At 32.0% G+C, this 18,471-nt stretch overlaps 1 protein-coding gene and 1 long non-coding RNA gene across 2 annotated transcripts; both read right to left on the bottom strand.

The window, feature by feature from the left end:
• Window positions 1-7,709: 7,709 nt before the first annotated feature.
• LOC128167125 (uncharacterized) lies at window positions 7,710-11,266 on the bottom strand. The gene is made up of 3 exons (XR_008241217.1): window positions 10,871-11,266; window positions 9,585-9,868; window positions 7,710-8,868 (listed from the first exon to the last, which is right to left on the bottom strand). It is a non-coding gene; the product is annotated as an uncharacterized LOC128167125 (long non-coding RNA).
• Window positions 11,267-12,613: 1,347 nt separating this feature from the next.
• LOC128167749 (uncharacterized) lies at window positions 12,614-17,001 on the bottom strand. Its single transcript, XM_052833641.1, has 3 exons — window positions 16,775-17,001; window positions 16,387-16,599; window positions 12,614-14,572 (listed from the first exon to the last, which is right to left on the bottom strand). The coding sequence occupies exons 1-3, from the start codon at window positions 16,922-16,924 to the stop codon at window positions 14,327-14,329; spliced, it is 609 nt and encodes a 202-aa protein (XP_052689601.1). The 5' UTR covers window positions 16,925-17,001; the 3' UTR covers window positions 12,614-14,326.
• Between the last annotated feature and the right edge of the window lie 1,470 nt (window positions 17,002-18,471).

The raw sequence follows: 18,471 nt of genomic DNA, 5'->3' as shown, positions 1-18,471 counted from the left end.
TGAATTTTCCCTAAAGTGGTTTTGACATTCTCAATTAACTCTTTCAACTTTGTTTGCCCATGTCATTAGCAGCACAATGCAGTATCAAATACATGTACTGGGGTTTGTAATTAACTTTCAATAAAGTTTTAATTTTTTTATACATGTCTGTCCAGATCATACCCCCTTTTCCTTGCCACCACATATTTATCCCTAACCTCTGAAGACCCAAGGACTCTCCACCTGGCCTATCTCTGGCTGCAACAAATGCTCTATAGAAGAACCTACAAACCATGCTTCAATTTCTGAAAAAAATATGTTTTGTATGTGACTGTGATTAAGACCACTACATTGTTAAAATCTGATAAATCATTTTTAAGAGTTCGATTTCCACCTACCAGCTTTAAAGATTTCATCATCTGACAAGCCCAATTTGGCTGCATTGATATCTGCACCTTTTCGAAAAGAATGTGACTTGTACGTAGTGCTTTCAATGCCAATGTTATTAAGACTTTGCTCAACACTGATGTAAACTGAAAACAAGTAAGCAGCTGACCCCCAAAGTGGCAAAATAAGTTTCCTTGTCTAATGGGTCTGACTTTTAAAAAATTCTGCCATAATATCAACTGGCTTTATGCTAGTTAATGATTGAACATTCAGAATAATAACCATTTTCCCCTTTCCCCTTGGATCAGCTTTGGAGTGTTCCAGATATAATTTCATGAAAGATATATCTAATGACAACACCAGGTTTTTAAACTGGACTGCATGACCTACTGCTTGTTTCTTCCCCTCAGTTATCTCACCTACCCTAAAATATCCAAAAAAGCTAAACTATAAGAAAAGGTCATTTCTGGCTGCTGATACACAAAACCAGAGTCAGAATAGGAAGTGTTATACATATAATTTTCAGGGGACTTGTTTCAAGGCACCCTGCGATTATTTGCATCAATGTATGAAATGTCATGCCCAGCATTTACTAGCAGTTTGCCAAAAGAAAGAGCAGATGCAGTCATCCGGGAGGGGGGCTAGCCATTTCGTAGTCAGGCCTCCAAAACAGGAAACAGGGGACAATATCAAAATACAGAGAGTAGAGGAGCATTCCATTGAGGGGGGGGGTAGGGGTAGGGGGAACCACTACTAGGCTCAATGTTTGGAAGTTAGGATATACCCCAATCAAAATTCAAAATTTTAAACCACTACTACAAAATTATTCAAATAAGGCTATATGAACTGAATTATTACAAGGTTTTCAGTTTGCTTTTAGAATTGGCTATAAGGGTCTAAGGCTAGGGGGTGAATCAAAAAATTTAAATCTGTTTTGCCAGAAACAGCAAGGGATAAAATAAATAGTGAGTTTTCATTAGGCAGAATTGCAGACCCCTTTTCAAACAAACCAATATTCATCTTAAGAGTTTCGCCAATAGGTATAGTCCCCTATAGCCCAGAGGTATCTAGAGATTAATAACACATATTTCTTTTCCAGAAATGAATAGTGTTAATCATTTCATAGACCCAGAGGACTGTTCGGTTGCATACACATCTCTAGATCAGGTATTACAGGAAGTTGCACGGTGAGGTAAAGGCACTGCTTTGGCAAAAACGGATATAAAATCTGCATTTAGACTAATGTTTATAAACCCAGGAGATTTTGACCTTCTAGGTTTTAAGTTTGAGGGAAATTATTATATTGATAAGCGCCTGCTAATAGGCTGTGCAATTTCTTATAACCTATTTGAAAATTTTAAACATTTTTGCAAAGGGAATTGAAAAGACGATTTCGAACGGGTATAATTTTTCATTATTTAGATGGTTTCTATTTTTGGTTGCCTCTGGCTCAGATGAGTGTGTTCAGCTGATGCGAGGGTTCCATTACTTGTGTGAAATCATTGGTGTTCCCTTTGCACAATAAATGACAATGGGTCCTGGTACAAACATAATTTTTCTAGGTTTAGAAAAAGACACATCAGACATAGTTTTAAAAATTCCACCAGAAAAAATACAGCAATTTAAAGGCACTGTTAACGTCAAGTTTGATAAAAAAATCTCTCTAGCTTCAAGAAATTCAGAGTATTTTTGGGAGTTAAAATGTTTTTAGCAAAGGTGTCCAAAATGCAAGGGCTTTTAATAGGCGGTTTTATGATGCAACTTGTGGAATAGCCAAACCTCATTATCAAATAAAATTAAGTAGTAGTATCAAGAAAGATATAATGTTGTGGTTAAAATTTTTGCAAGACCTTAATGGGATAAGATTGATCCATGAAAGTGAGTGGTATAGCAGTGACAATATCGAGTTGTACACCGACAGCAGTGGATATCCAGAATTGGGGTGCGGTGCTTACTGTCAGGGTCGTTGGTCTTACTGGTCATGGTCCCTTGGTTGGGAAAGTTCAATCTTCAAGGAAATGTCATTTCTGGAATTAGTCCCTATGCTACTGTCAATGTATTTGTGGGGGAAAATATTTTGCAAACAAAAAATTCATGTATATTGACAACAATGCTTTAGTATCCATAGCATATTGAAAACATATTGAGATTATTAAATTGCCCATTGTCTGCAATGATATTAATGAAGCAAATCTTTTTAAAGCTGCTTAGGTATAATGTAAATTTACCACAATTCCGGGTCAACTGTCCCCCATGCTCCGGATGTTTTATTGCAAGCTTTAATAGAAATTGCTGGTCATATTTTTTAAATCCTAAACCGGATGACTTAGCTGCTGCTAACCTTACGTCATTCATTTATTTCAAGAGATCAAAGGCTTCAGTAGGATAACCTCGAAATAATTGCTTCAAAATATGATAAAAGCATATTTTCTGCATTTTTTTTCAGTAGCTTGAAGCTCGGCATTCACCATACAAAGTGATTGTTTTTGAGTCTCATTGGAATTAACAAACATTTTTGCCAAGTCTACATACTGTCATTATTTTTTTCTTCAACTCTTGAGAAACATTTAAATCTAAAACGTTGTTATAGCTAACAATCAATTGAGGAATATTATTGTGTTCAGTAAAATTTTAAACTGTACCTGATTCCGGGCAAGATTTTGTTTTTTAACCACATGGTCAACCTCCAGGGATTTCTCCACTGTCCCCGAAGTGTCACTGTTTACAGAATTCCCTTCTCTTTGCTTTTGAGTACTGTTGATTTTTTGGCGGACCTTCTTTCCGTTCTGCAATCCGTTTGCTCGGATTTCCTTTAGCATGATGTGCGCACGCTAACGTCAGGCCAACAGAAATCCACCAACATCGACTTAATCCTTTACTCTTTCAACTATCGACGTAAATATTGTCACTGTAATTGTTACTCGAAACAGTTTCAATAATCTCGCACAATATTTTGTACACAGAATTATCTTATTTGAAATATTAGCTCACAACTTTTTCATGTGCATTCCGGTTTATGCCTTTTTCAAAAAGCTTTTTTAGATTCACAACGGATTTATTCTTTTTCATGTATTGTAATCCACCCCCTCTGATTATTTTCTCACAACTTTTCCATGTGCATCCCGGTTGATGCATTTTTCAAAAAGAAAGTTTGTTAAACGTAAACCCAAACTGTACAAATTTTCGGAAAAAAAATCCGGAATAATTTTAAAACTTAGCTTCACGTCAAAACATGGCTGAGACAAAATAATCCCAATTTCACTTGATGATTTTCGCTGTTTTTGACTGCGACATACGACATTTTTTTTCATGAGAATAAAATCAGAATACTGGGTGTTCTATTGTCTTATATTCGTAATAATACGATGTCTTTTTAATTTTCGATTGATGTTGTTTCTGGGCGAGTGAAAAGGCCAGAGGATAAATTTTTAAACACGCACATGTTCAGCTTCATTGTAAACAAATTGTCCTGCCACACTGGATTGGTTTGGGGTTTTTATTGTATTTGTATCGTTTTATGCCTTTTAAATTACTTTAATTTATCATGTCTGTTATATCATAATACGTTTGCATATCACTTTATACGATGCATATAGTTTTTTTCCATTTGTATCTATAAGACTACACTTGGATAACATTATTTTTATAACTTAAATTATGACCCGTATAGACGTAATTCATTTCTATCCAACAAAGACGCATTTATAACTCTTATCCAGGCGAGCTTTACTGCTTCGAAAGTCGTCAATGCTCGTTCAAATCATTGAGGATTAATCATTTTGATATTAATTAAAATATGTCGATAATTAAGTGAAATATAATTTTCTGTTCGAGTACTCTCAGTACTTTGATGAATTTCCTTATTGGCTGCTAGCTTCTACGGGCTTAGTGGCTGCTGTTAGTGGCTGCTAGCTTCAGCCTGGTTGAAAAATGACAATATCAAAATGTCAACCGTCTCCCTTGCATAAATATGATTTTAATCAAGGTTCTTGATAATCGTTCCAACAACTTGTTTGTTAGTAGCTCGCCCCGTTTATGAAATTGTTTGTATGTATTACATGTTCTTGCATACCGAATTAGCTGAGGGACATAAACCCCAAAAGCAGGTGATGATGGTATGTTTCTACGTATAGTTTTATATGAAATATATTGAATACCTGTGAAAAATTGTATTTTAATTATGTTGTAGATTTTATGAAATGCTGCAAATATTGTATTTGAGAAAGCTACATCTATTAGGCCTACTTTCAGTTCAACGCTAATGAAAAGTATAATCCTTTAGGCTAAGGTCATGAAATAACCTTTTAATCAATGTGAAAGGTTTTTTTTTCATAATCAGTGTACCTTAGAGAGCTTTTCTCGATGGAGATACAGTTGGTTGTTCTAAGTCATGGAAAGACTGGCATTGATCAGACTTACTTGGTCCTTATTAATACTTGTTTCGCTTTTAGGTTTTCTGGAGAAATACATAAGAAAATTCTCAGCTGAATTCCGAACCTGATTGTATACTCCGAAAAGAAAAAAAGCATTCTGAGAGTATTGCATAAGAAATACACGTCCCATACCGGTTTGTATTATTCTATGAAAGCTTCGAAGCATACATCTATTTCAAAAGTATTATAAACGAGATGCTATGTTTTAATCAGAGATAAAAGAAATGAGGAAATTCAAACTATATAGTTGATATAGAAATTAGATAAAAATGGGTAAAATAATACTCTTTATTTTATCTCCTGTAATTTCGCCAAATCCATAAAGTATTTGCTGGTAGAAATTTGTGAAAACAATGCACTGTTATGCAGAATATCATTTCTGACCGTCTTCTGTACCCCGAATCGACCAACCCGACTACGAACCCGAAACCCCGTCGATTAAATTTACAACACATTGCTTGACACTATATTACAGAACTTATTTGTTTGTTAGAAACAATAAAATGAATGGTACAAGTAATGCACGATATTATTACTGACTACATGCTTTCCTCGTTTATTCAATACACAACGAACCCGATAACGAAGCCGAACATTAAATAATCGGAATATAAAAAATCAATTTTCTCGAAAATATCTCAAACTTGATCTGTAGTTTAAAATTTTGAAGCTGTTCAGCAAATTTCGTATTATTCCTCATACGCATAAAGAAAAAAAGGGTGGAAAACTGAAGTGGGACAGACAGACGGACGGACAGACGGACGCAGAGGAAAGCTATAGTCCCATCATGTAGTGGAATAATAATCTGATAATGAGACTTTTGTTGTGTACCCGTTTTTAATGAGAGTGAAATGTCTTAAACGTGATTCAAGGAATTTACACTTTTTGTTTTTAAATTTTCCTATCAGATTCATATTAAACAATATTCAAAGGAGAACAGTTTATCTTAGTTTTTAAGATAATAGTTTTAAATAACATGACATTACATTTCATAACCATTGAATGGATTTAGTGCACTGCAACATATTCATAACACAGATTTTAATTGCAAAGGAATGTGTAATACGACCATAACCATGCAAGTAACCACTCACTGTTTTCCCTATAATTAAGTAGCATTCTACCGAGAAATATTTTCTACCTTTCATAGAATTTAAAAAATAAAATTATATATCTATAATTATATTTTAACTACACCATATACATGTATACATTAACACATATTTATTACAATGTGGTTTCCTTCGGAATGTGATAATGTATTCAATCAAAGTACTAAAATACTGAAGGGAGTTGATTTTATCGATGTATTTTAAAATCAACTTATTTTGCATGGAAATTAGTTTGAATTACGCACATTTCATATTTATATGAGTTTTAGACTTTTCCGACAAGGATTTCGAGAAACCCATATGGATCATGCTGTGTAATATTTAAAGATAGATTTCAAACAATGTATTAGTAATCGAAACAATTCTAAATTTGTATGGATCCAAGCACCATTGACGCTCGGCTGTCTCCGTTAATCTCCGATAAGCAAGAGAGCCTCTCTGCTTGACGGAGACAGTCGAGCGTGTGGTTGAACGAGACTATATTAAACTCTGGCGTAGGAATACACGAGACTACAAAAATATCTAAATTGTTCGTATTATATAAAATTTGACTATTTTCAAAGAGTTTATAGATAAGTTTCCTTGAAAAACAATGCTTCAGCATGTACATGTATAACATCAATTTTTTTTTTATTTTCAAGAACTACGTCTTATCGGCGGTGATGATTTGTGCTTAGGTCCAAACACTGTTTCACTTCCATTTCGCCAGAGGAACTGCATAGGAGAGTTGATTAAAATCAACTCCAAAAAAATCAGCAAAATGAATTTAACTGAAAGAAATGAACTTTAATCATTGACCTACAAAGTAGATCACTGCAGGATGAACAGGAACTTTTCTAGAGCAAGCATAAATTGTCGCCTGTGGCTCGCTCTTTTTGATTAATTTGACAATGTAATCATTAAAAGATAACAATGAGATCAATCAAAAACTTTACAACGAAACCACCTGTTTTTCGTCGTTACAGAATAAACACCGAAGTTATATGGTCAAACATTTCCGTATTTTGATGCACTTTATTCATTATCATAATGAATCTACCGAGGCTGTTTACCTTGGAGGATTTTTTGTATTCAATTGATTTTATTAATACATTGTCAAATATTAATCTATTTTGTCTAAATATTTTAATTTTTAATATGCAAAATTTCACAATTTCTGTTTAATATAGCATTAAATGGCTTATTTTTGACGTCATCGTGTCAATAATTGTCGTCAGGTGAGCAGACCTTATTGAATAACGCCCGTAATGAAGTGTTATTTGAGTTGTCACTGGGGAAACCTTGATGTACCAGTTTATATTCAAAGCTAAACCCATGGAAATAAACAAATTCAATGCATATTCTAATTAGCTATATCCGTGACTCGCAAACCAATACGAACGATAGAGAAAGATTAACTTTTTCTTGTTCTTAATTGGGGGGGGGGGGGGGTGTTAACATTTTTTTATTCTTAAAAACTGCATGTTAAATGTACAATTTAATTATTATAGCATCTTGATTTAGTGTTTGTTTTGCATTGATCAGACGGAAGTCTCCGAAATGTTGTGAAATAAAAAAGAGAGTGTGTAAAAAGTGCGACAAATTTCATCTAATTTTCTTTTTATTTACGGTAAAATTGCAGAGATTTTATTCATTGAACACATAAATAAACTATTTAATTTACCTGTAAACAATACTATTAATTTTTCAATTCTTATAAAATTATTAGATAAATTAAAATCTTGATGATTCAAGATAATTTCTGATCATATCTAGAAAAAATCAAAGTACTGAATGTACTGATAGGCGGAAGCATGATTGCAAGTTGTCAATGTCATAGTGTTATTATAACTATTTTTTTTTAAGAATTAGTTTGATAACATAAAACACTATTCTAATATGTCAATCAAGGTATATACATGTAGTAAATGTGGAAATACTCTGTTACTGCACCAGATTAGTCTGGATCATGCCTTAAATAAAGATTCAATGAGAAGAGCAATTTAAACATCAAAACATTTGTTTTGTGAAGTACATTCGTATAACAGTTGATACTTATATGCAAGCTGAAATTACAGGAATACATTTTCATTTATTATGCCGATTTATTAAAAATGTTCATTTTGATATCAAAATGATGAAAGAATATTATAGAATTAGAATTAAGTAAACTGAACTTCTGAAACTTTAGTATTTTATTCTTTACAATAATGTTTCACAAAAATGCAGAAGTTACATTTGTACATCACTTGATTACAGTATTTTACAGAATCAAGTAGTATGTGTGTCACTTTGCTTACCTGAGAAGCAATAGCCATTGAGAAATCAGCTTCATAGAATAATACACACAACATCTGGACAATGTGTTGTAAATAAGATATTCAATAAAGAGATTTTGATGTTTTCTTAATATATTCTCAAGTTTAACAGTAACAGGATGATTTCAAAGTCATTTTATATGTAGAGAATTGCAGACCTCTAATTGATCCTCAGATTGCAGTTCATATATTTTGTTGACAAATGTAAAAAACTTAGAAAGAATGTATTTACTTACTGTACTGTATACCAAACATATTATACAAAGATCAAACATATATGCAAATGTTGAGAATTACAATACAATGTAAAAGCCCAGTAATTTATGGATAACTATATATTGATATTCAATAATGTACAAATTATGTGTCCTTTACAATTGCTCCATGTTGTACTGTCAGATCACAGGTCTCTAGTATTGAAGACATTTGAACTTTTAACTTTTAAGTTTTTATTTTAATACTAATGGAATCTTCAAGAGAGCTTCCACCATTACAGAACATAGACTTTCAAAGAATCCCTTTATGGCTGCATGCAGTAATGGTGTTTTTGGAAAGCGTGTTATCCTGGAGTGTGCCATTTGTGGTAACAACAATTTCAATTCACTAGTGTTGTCTTGTATCCATTATACCAATGAAAACTGTCTTTTTCAGCAGGATATTCTAAAATGTGTTGATGAAAAATGAATAATGGATATGTTATCAAGCAATATTTCATTACAATATACATGACCTCCAATAAAGAAAACATGGATTTAAAAAAAAAATAATCTATAAAATATTTTGAATTTATATGTGTTTTACCTTAAATAATTTATTTTCAAAAGTATACATGTATTTTGCAAGTAAAGGATGAGATATATAAGAAGATCACATAATATGAATTATCAATAATTGTAAGGTTTTTTGGTATATAACATACAAGTAATGGAAAATATAGTGATTGAACTGTAAATGAAAGTTTAATTTTTTTTCTCCAAAATTCTTCAGTTTTTAATTGCATTTAGTACAAGAATATTTAGTATATTATTAAAGATATGACAACCAGATATCTGTGAGTCAATGCTCACTAGTGATACCCCTGCTCTGATGTGTATACAAAAAAGCATTGTTAACATTACATGTAATGGGAAGTTGACAACAAATATTGTGAAAAATCAATCCTACCGAATGGCATACCTTAACAAAGACTGAGTTAAAATTTCAAGCATCTGCTATTGTTGCTGAGATATCTTTGACAAAATTTGTGTTATAGACAAACAGACACGCAAGTGTAAAACAACATACCCCCTCTCCTTCCGAGCATGGGTATACTTAGTCATACGTAAACAAGAAAACCACGGGGAATATCGTATTTAAATTTAGTTGTATTTACTAACCTTGAAAATGGCGTTAAGGCCATTAAGATGAGGATTCCAGCATATTTCAGATGCCCTGCTTCCATTTAGACGTTGCAAACGTGCAATGTTTGTCCCTCTTTAAAAAAGCTGAACTGGGAAGCCAACACCGCATTTTTATAGCATCCGTCTTTTTCCTTGTTTTGCTTGAATTTAGCTGTGCAACAGAATTTTGCAACTCTCCCCTTCACCAGAGATGAAGAATGATGTTGAGCTCTCATTGTCTCCTCTTGTCAGTTAATGTTTATCAGTTTCTTGACATTCATCTGAAAGAACATATACATATAGAACAAATAGATATATGTTAGGTTATTATCTATAATCATTGTCAGGTATATAATTGAGTCTTTTTGGAATTGCAATTAATCATGAACATGGTAGATCAAAGATATACAGGTATATAGTCCAAGTTCTCATAAATTGGAAATTTTAAAATTTAAAAACAAAAGATGCAGTCATCAAAATTATCATATAAATTATGATGTAGAGAAATTTCCATAGGAAATTTTAGTCACTTTCATTATAGAGTAATGATAAGGTAATTCTGAGATACAAGTAAATACAGTAGGTAAAATGATAAATCATATTATTTTTTTTTAATGTTCAATTAAATATCTTTGCAATTAACAGCCTATCTGGAATATTCATTATATCAACCAATGAACTGTATCTTGTATGATACTTAAAAGCTATATTTGAGATATTTTTAGAGAAAATTCATTTGCATTATTCATGAGTCATTTTTAAACCAAGCTGAATATTGTAATTTTTTGTAAGCAAAATGAATAAACCCTATATCATACAGTGCAGTTCGTAACAAATTATAAAATCACCATATGAACATATAGATCTGCAAAGATGTCACAAAATATTAAAGGTTTAAAAAAAGGAAATGTTATCTTCCTTTATATGCGATTCCATTGTGCTAAATTTTAATCTTTAAAGATATCCCGTAGGCCTCGCCTTGTACAGTATTCATAACAAAAGACCGACATTTCAGAATTATCGATGAATGCCTAACACAAACAATATAAATTCTTTCATAAAATTTATGTACTTATCTGAGATTTCTCTGATTCTAACCCCCGCTTTTATATTGTGACATGTCTCCTCCGCACGTCACAATATACAAGCGGGGATTAGAGTCAAAGGAATTTCGGATTAAGAATGTACCAGCTCCTCGGTCAAGATTATTGTAACATGAAAATCTAAAATGATGAGGCAAACGTTTATACAATGAGAAATAACACATTAATTACCTAACTTACCTTACGTATGTCGAAGATGGACAGTCACCAGTTGCTCTCAACGTGGGTTTGTTGACAAAAATTTTACACTGCATAACGTAATGCAGTATTGTCTGAGATTACTACGCGAAACGTTGGTATGTTTACAAATAATTTATAGGCATTGTATCATTCAAATAATCTTTTTAAATAGATTTATACACACCCTTGTCTGTTTAAAAAAGTTCATTACCTGTTTCCCTATCAATTTTTCCTTCTGTACTCATAAACACGCAATTTCAAATTGAACTATTTCTTCCCTCGGAATTTCATCTACAGGCATCAGACTCCGTGCTTATCCTTTGTTTATGTCGCATACCATCGCAAGAGTTATCGTTCGTTCCTGTACTATCAAAAACGTAAATCTACCACTTGAAATCTTTGCTATAGGCATTTTCAATGGATAATTAAAAACGATGAAAATTTAGAGACATACCACAGTTCTATTATCAGAAACGATGTTTAAGCGGGGGTCGAACAGTGGGGGGGGGGGGGGGGGGGTTCAGAGTTGTGTGCCCTTAGTTTAAATAACATCCGATAGTTTACCATGAAAAAGGGCAGGAATTTGACCTATGACGTAGAAGGTCATGAAAGCAATTGCAATAGGCGCTTCCGCCTAAGAAGCTATTTGTTTAAGATGGATTGTTAAAATCGATACAGTTTTATTAATATTTCAGTGTAGCTTTAAGCAAGTCCCTTGGTGTCGTCAAACTTCATATTGATTAGGACAATTTTTATATAATCATTTATACATAATCTCGAGTATACTTAGTCATTGTATGGTTTTTCATCAACGAAAAGGGTACGTTATTTTTCTTTCAAAATGAATGTTACATACTTAGAAAAAATATTATTTGAAGTAGGTAACAGTTTTGTGAAGTAGCTCACTATTGTATCTATACATAAAACAACTCTCTCTCTCTCTCTCTCTCTCTCTCTCTCTCTCTCTCTCTCTGAAATATTGTTTACGTATTTCCTTTGACATTCTTTTCTATTCAGCGTTTTTGGCGAACTGTGTCTTCCGCAAAACGAAAAATAAAAATAACTAAACAAATTGAAATCCACGCTCTACTGTTTAAAAAAGTGTCCGCCAAATATCGTACACTTTAGATAATACATGTTTAAAGTTATCATTACTGCAATTTCAAATCGAAAAAAAAAATGTTATATCACTTTAAATCATAAGACAAAACAGACGATGACTGTAAAGCAATATAAGCTGCAATTTTCTTTTTGAATTTTTTTTTTTACGAAAATGTTATTTTCTGCTAAAATGAAAAAAAAGTATAAGGTTTAAAAATTTTGTTAGCCATATTTTTTTTAGAAAACCCGTTAGGAAGTCTTAATAAGAGCAAAATTTAGTTATTGTTGACCTGTACAATCAAAGTACTGAAAGTACTAATGGGAGTTGATCTTGCATAAATTTAATACCAGTGGTATGTTTGGACTAGTACATGTACATTAATATCTAGACAACATTGAAATGGTTACCCTGTCAAAGGGTCCTGCTGAAATAATGGACAATAGGATGAGAAGAATTTCAAATAAGTTTGCTTTGACATTGACCCATAAGTTAGAAATATTCCTGATCAAGATTAAGCTCATCCCAATTGGGAGAAGCGTATTAAAAGGTTTCATGATTTTTACTTTTTTGGAGGAGAAAAATATGTATTTTGAGAGAAATGCTAAATATGATTCCAGTAAATATGTAGAACAACAATCGTCAACAGTTAAACCAAATTTATTCAGAGATGGTATAAGGTATGGAAGACCGAAAACCATCTGAAAAACAGTCTGTGTAGCTTTCAAAAGTGAACAGGAATATAATTGAACATTGGTAATTATATAATATCAGAACAAAAACAGAAACAATTGGCTGTAATATAAACAAATTAGTCAGCAATATTACATGTATCTTAAATTAAAAGATCATGATAAAACTGTAGTTGGCATTCAGTGGAAACTATTTGAATTATGATCAATATGTATTAAACAGAATGAAGATCAAAAATTTTTTTTTTTAAATTAATAAAAAATGAATTATGTTTATTCAAAATAAAGGAATTTCTAATTTTTTTTATTGTTCTAGAACTTATAAAAATCCTCAATAACAATTTTTCCTGTTTTAATCATTCACATTATACAATGTGTTCAATTTTAAAGCTTGATAACTAATAAAAGGGCAGTAGTTTTATAGGTAAAATACAAAAAAAAACCCCAGCAAACATGTAATATTACATGTTGAGAAAAATACTGGTAGTGCATTTGAAACAATGCAATAGATCAATAAATTATAAAACTAAAAATCACCCAAGAGGACAGATTTTGATATGACTAGTATGGTATTTGGATAAAAAAAAAATCAATGTATAAAAACATTAGTATATACTGCAGATGTAAAACAAAATAATATTTTTTTTTACATAAAGCCAAATATTCATAAATGAGAACTTTTTGCAATTAAAACTTATCAACTTGTTTAAATGCATGTATTACATGGCAACATACGAGTAATCTGTTTAAGTATGTCCAGTTAAAGCAACATGATTGGGAAAATAGAGAATCATAACAGAAATTTCAGGAATGCTGAAAATAGTGACAATAGTGTACATTGGTAAATGTTGAGGACCTCTAACATATGGCTTAGTGATGCTTTGATTTTAATACATGTACATACTAAACAAAGCATTAGGTTTTTGTTGTTTGTGTCCCAATACAAAATGAAGCCTTTGAAAATTGAAGAGCACCTATTAACAGATCACCTGATCAAAATGTATTAAAATACAAATGTATAAAAAGAAACTTCATAGAGAAGAGCAAATAAACAAGAATTATTTACCAATATTTGAAGAAAAAAATAAAAGCACTAAAATATTTACATCAAACAAAACTGTGGATGCATGCATGGTGTTTTACATTATAGAGCAGCAAATTATTTTTTTTAGATGAAAAATTTGTCCAGCAAAATTGTAGATTATAATAATGGAAAAGAAACAGAATGTGCATTTGAATTTTGAAAAATAAATGAACGAGGAGTAAAACGCTGTTGGGAATGTGTCAGAACATACAGTGAATGATGTGTTCATATTGCACTTGACTTAAAACAGATAAGTCATACAGACTGTAACAATGAAGTGCTTAATTATAAGCAATAAACTACAGAATGTCAAAAGGCAAAAATATTCTCTACCATATATCCAGTGACAACAAAAATTTAAAAAACAAGCAGTTTAAATAAGTGATAAAATTCTCCAACATTTCAAAATTCACAACGTGCATTCCAAATACAGAAAAGTATTCAAACATAACATTTATCTGAGTTCAGATCTTAATTAACAGTATACAGCAAAGTACTGAATATACATGAAAAAGCATAATCATAAAGCAAAAAACCCAAAATATGGTCAGGATGGCAATCACCAACAGTGCATAAAAAGTTCACCCTAAAGCAAATGAAGAGACAATTCCGTTTGTGGTTCCCACTGCCACACTGAATGGTATTCTAATGGATAAAGTGTCTTCAACACTATTCTCATCACATTCGAGAGCGTCACGGACCATATTTATGGGGATACCAACTGTCTGAAATGTGTCTCCGTCTTCCACCATAATGGAAAATCCAAATTCAGATTTTTCATAGGCAATGACTGTTCCTGTTAGCATTGATGGGGGAGCATCACATGGCTGCAAATAAAATTCACAAATTTTTTGTTAAAAAATATTAAACAAATTAAAAACTTTCATAATTTTAGAGACAAATTAAATAAAATGAAATTTTTAGATGGTATCAAAGCATTTTACAAAGTTATTGCAAATTTGTCTACGATGGATTTAATGGAATAAACGAGAGTAAGTGTGAAAAAAAAGTGCTGGTGCACTGGCGGGTATAACTCATTGATAAGTAGCTACTTGTGAATCCACTACACAAAGCATGTAGTGGTGTGACTGATGGTAATACTAACACTAAAATACTAATTCAAATGTCTGTATAAAATTCAGATTTATGCTATGGATAAAAGAAATCTGGATAATTTGGAGTTATTAAACATTGCTGAGCATCGGAGATGTTCAAGAGAAGTTGGCATCAAATTTTGACAACAATGAAGCAAACCACATAGCAATTGGTTAGAATTTAAGAAAAAAATGAAGTATTCAAGATTTGCATTAATTAGTCAAAATATGAAGTTCATTATGAAAAATCAAACAGGACGTTTTCTTCAAGTCGCCTTTTATAGGTCTCTTTTAATGACTGTTAATGGGTACCTGCAGCCCAGCCTAAGTGAAACTTATGTCATAAAATTTATTTACAAGAATTTCATGCAAAAAATTGATGCAAAAATAACGGTGTTATGCCGCTTCAAACTGGCTATTTTTACCTGCTTTGAGAAATCTAATCAAGGGAAAATAGAATTAGGCTATAACGAGGCTTCAGAGGAAGATTTTCTTACAAGCTATACAAAATAAATAAGATTTTTCAGCCAAAATGATTGATATAGGTGTGATGTTTTGACGTAACTAGTTATTGTAAGTACTGTAGGTTTAGAAATCTGTATCCGTAATTATTTTGTTATAGTCAGACTTCTTTTTAAAGGATTTTAAAATTTGCTATTCTCGTCGCCTTTTTACTGATGAATATGATATCTTAAAACGCTTGCATTGGCAGATCTATGTTCATTATTCATTTTTTGATTACATAATATCCCTTCACACACATGAATGATTCCAAACAATGACACAGGTAAACAGGTAAACTAACGAAGCTACTGCTCCAGACACATGTGTATCTGGGGAATGTATACACATCGTACATGGGTCTGGTGAACAAAGAGGGCTTTCATTAAAGTAACAGCTTTTCAAGGCAAAAAGTTCAAGTGATACACAAGATGCGACAACAACAGATGAACACCAATTGCAATAGGTCACGTGAGTGACTCAAGTGATGTAATAACATTTCTATCATAAATTCATTCAAATTAGTAAAAAAAATGTACATATAAAGTATATACATGAAATTGTATACATTTCATCAAAATTACAGTTTGAAATCACAAATGTTCACATATTTTGAGTTATAGAAATGAGCAGAAGAAATATTAATGTGAACAAAATTTTATATTAAATTAGAACTAATTGAATATTAAATTAGAATTTTGGTAAACTTAGAATAGATATTTAAAAAAATGCAAGGATAAGCCGCCTTACTTTTCATGATCAGTGTACAATATAGAGAATAAGAGTAAGAAAAGAGTTACAAACTAATGAATGTTTTTCATCTTAATAAAAATGCAGGTGATTATCTTCAGATATCATTTAAAGCACTTATCTTTAGGCAATGTTCAACATACATGAATATATACATAATTTAAGACTCATCCATGCTGTGATTTACCGGTAATAGTTTATAGGGAGACAAATTAGTGTCTACATACATAAAGACAAAGTAATTCTAATACATCCCCTTAAACATGGTTTGCATGGGTATTTAAAAAAAAACATACCTGTATTTTTGTTCTTTGTGTTGTTGACAAGGAAACCTCATCCATGTACGAGTTGGTCACTAAATTAGAGAATTCTAAGAATTCTCCAACTTTGCACCCATCGACTTGGTCACGCCATAATGCCACCTTTACTTCCTCGGTTCCATCCTTTACCCTTACATTCCGTACCTGGACATCTGTTCCTCTTACTTGTACTGTTCGAATTATTTCCTCCTGTCAAAAAAATAAAATTTTGATAAATATAGTAAATTAAATTGTTGAAATGACATAATTATTTAGAACTTGTTAAAAATCTTCTGAACAATGTATTGATAAAGATTCAGGTAAAGGTTTTATATTCACAAAATTAAGAAATTGAATTTAAAATTGAAGAGGTATTGAAACAAACCGAAATAACTCGTCCTTTTATCGATACCAAGGATTTGATAGGGCTCTTTTTGGCATCGTGGATCGTTATGATTTTGGCTGGGGCAGGATTTGCAATTGCCTTTGCTGTTAATTTGACATCTTCTGGAACCGCAAAGGCTGAGGTTTTCATGACTCTGGTCACTGCAGTGACCACTATTGTTGGATGAGGGTCCGCTCTGTATACGTAGTTCGATAGAACCACGCATTCTCCTGCCTTTAATAATGGTAATTTGTCAACTTCATACAAGGACACTTTTATAGAGTCCTCTTTATCTGCAACCCCAAGTGGAACAAGCTGTTTTTCTTTACCATCGGCTGTTGTGTACGTCGACTTATCACCGACCCCAATCACTTTTACTTTAAGTGGGTTGGAATACGGCTTTGGCTTTGAAGCCTTCAGTTTCTTGATGCTGAACATCTGAAAAGTTAAATTGTATTAATGCAAAATGCTTTGTTTTTTTAAACAATCAAATTTAGAGTACATTTTATTGGAACAAAAAGTATCAATTATTTTGAATAAGAAGAGCATTATGAATGTTGAAATACTTCATATTAAAATAAAGAAGCTATTAAAATGAAAGTTGTTGCTCAAACAAAACTGCAACATTTTAATGCATATAAAAGCTAAAATTGAAACAATGTAAAGGATTTTTTTATATTGACCATTACTAAAGTTTTGTAAATATTTGAAAATTCAGTCTTGCAATAAGAGAATACAAAAGCATTTTTTAATTTGCAGTTTGTAGGTCAAATATATATTGTTTCAGATGAAAGTAATAAACAATTTGTTAGAATTGTCTATGGATTTTTTAAGCATGGAGATATCATTTAAAGCACTTTTAACTAAAGAACAGTTTTGATCTCTTGTTTAATTGAAACATATGAATATTGGTTTGTGATCTGAATAATAGGACTCCAAAGTTCCCCATGAGTGAAGAGCAGCATTTCCAACATTTGTAAAAGCTTGGTCTAGCACAGAATTATAGTCTGTTGTTATACCTGTCTCTAAATATCTAAGATTAAATGTTTCAAGCATGAAACACTCAAGAGCTTTAGACACATGTGAATCAAAATTGAAATCACCAGCTATAAGGATTGGCTGAGAAAAATGTTCATTGCTTATTATGCTTCTTAACAGTTCCTTTAAATGTGAAATTGAAGTTTTTGGTGGAACATACAAAAACTTTATTGACAACCAGTTGTGAGCACAAGCTACCTCTAACGACAAAACCTGAATATTGTGAATGAGGTTCCTGAACACATTTCTAACCAGTATAGACTGCTTTACAAAGATTGCTAAACCATAAGCTGGCCTGTGTGCTGTACCAGGGTAGTCAAAGCGATAAGTAGTAAATCCAGTTAAAGAGTACATGTCAATTTCATCTGCCTCTCCAAGTCTTGTTTCTGACACAGCTAAAATATCTGCTGATAACAAAGCAAAATCTTTCTTAAGGTCTACCATATGACGATGAAGTGACCTTACGTTGTAAAATACAACTTTTGTGACTGATAGAGGCAGGACATCAAAGCTTTCAAGGCTTAAAGATATTTGTGACTTACTTCTTAACCTATCCATTTCTTCCAACACTAGTGTAGATACTTTGATTTTGCTTTCATTTAAGCTAAGTATGTGTAAATTTCTTATATGTGTCACTCTGCTTAGACCAACATAATGAA

The sequence above is a fragment of the Crassostrea angulata genome, chromosome 10 (genome assembly GCF_025612915.1).
Source record: "Crassostrea angulata isolate pt1a10 chromosome 10, ASM2561291v2, whole genome shotgun sequence".
In the NCBI taxonomy this organism is placed as follows: domain Eukaryota; kingdom Metazoa; phylum Mollusca; class Bivalvia; order Ostreida; family Ostreidae; genus Magallana; species Magallana angulata.
This window is presented reverse-complemented; position numbering and strand designations above follow the sequence as displayed.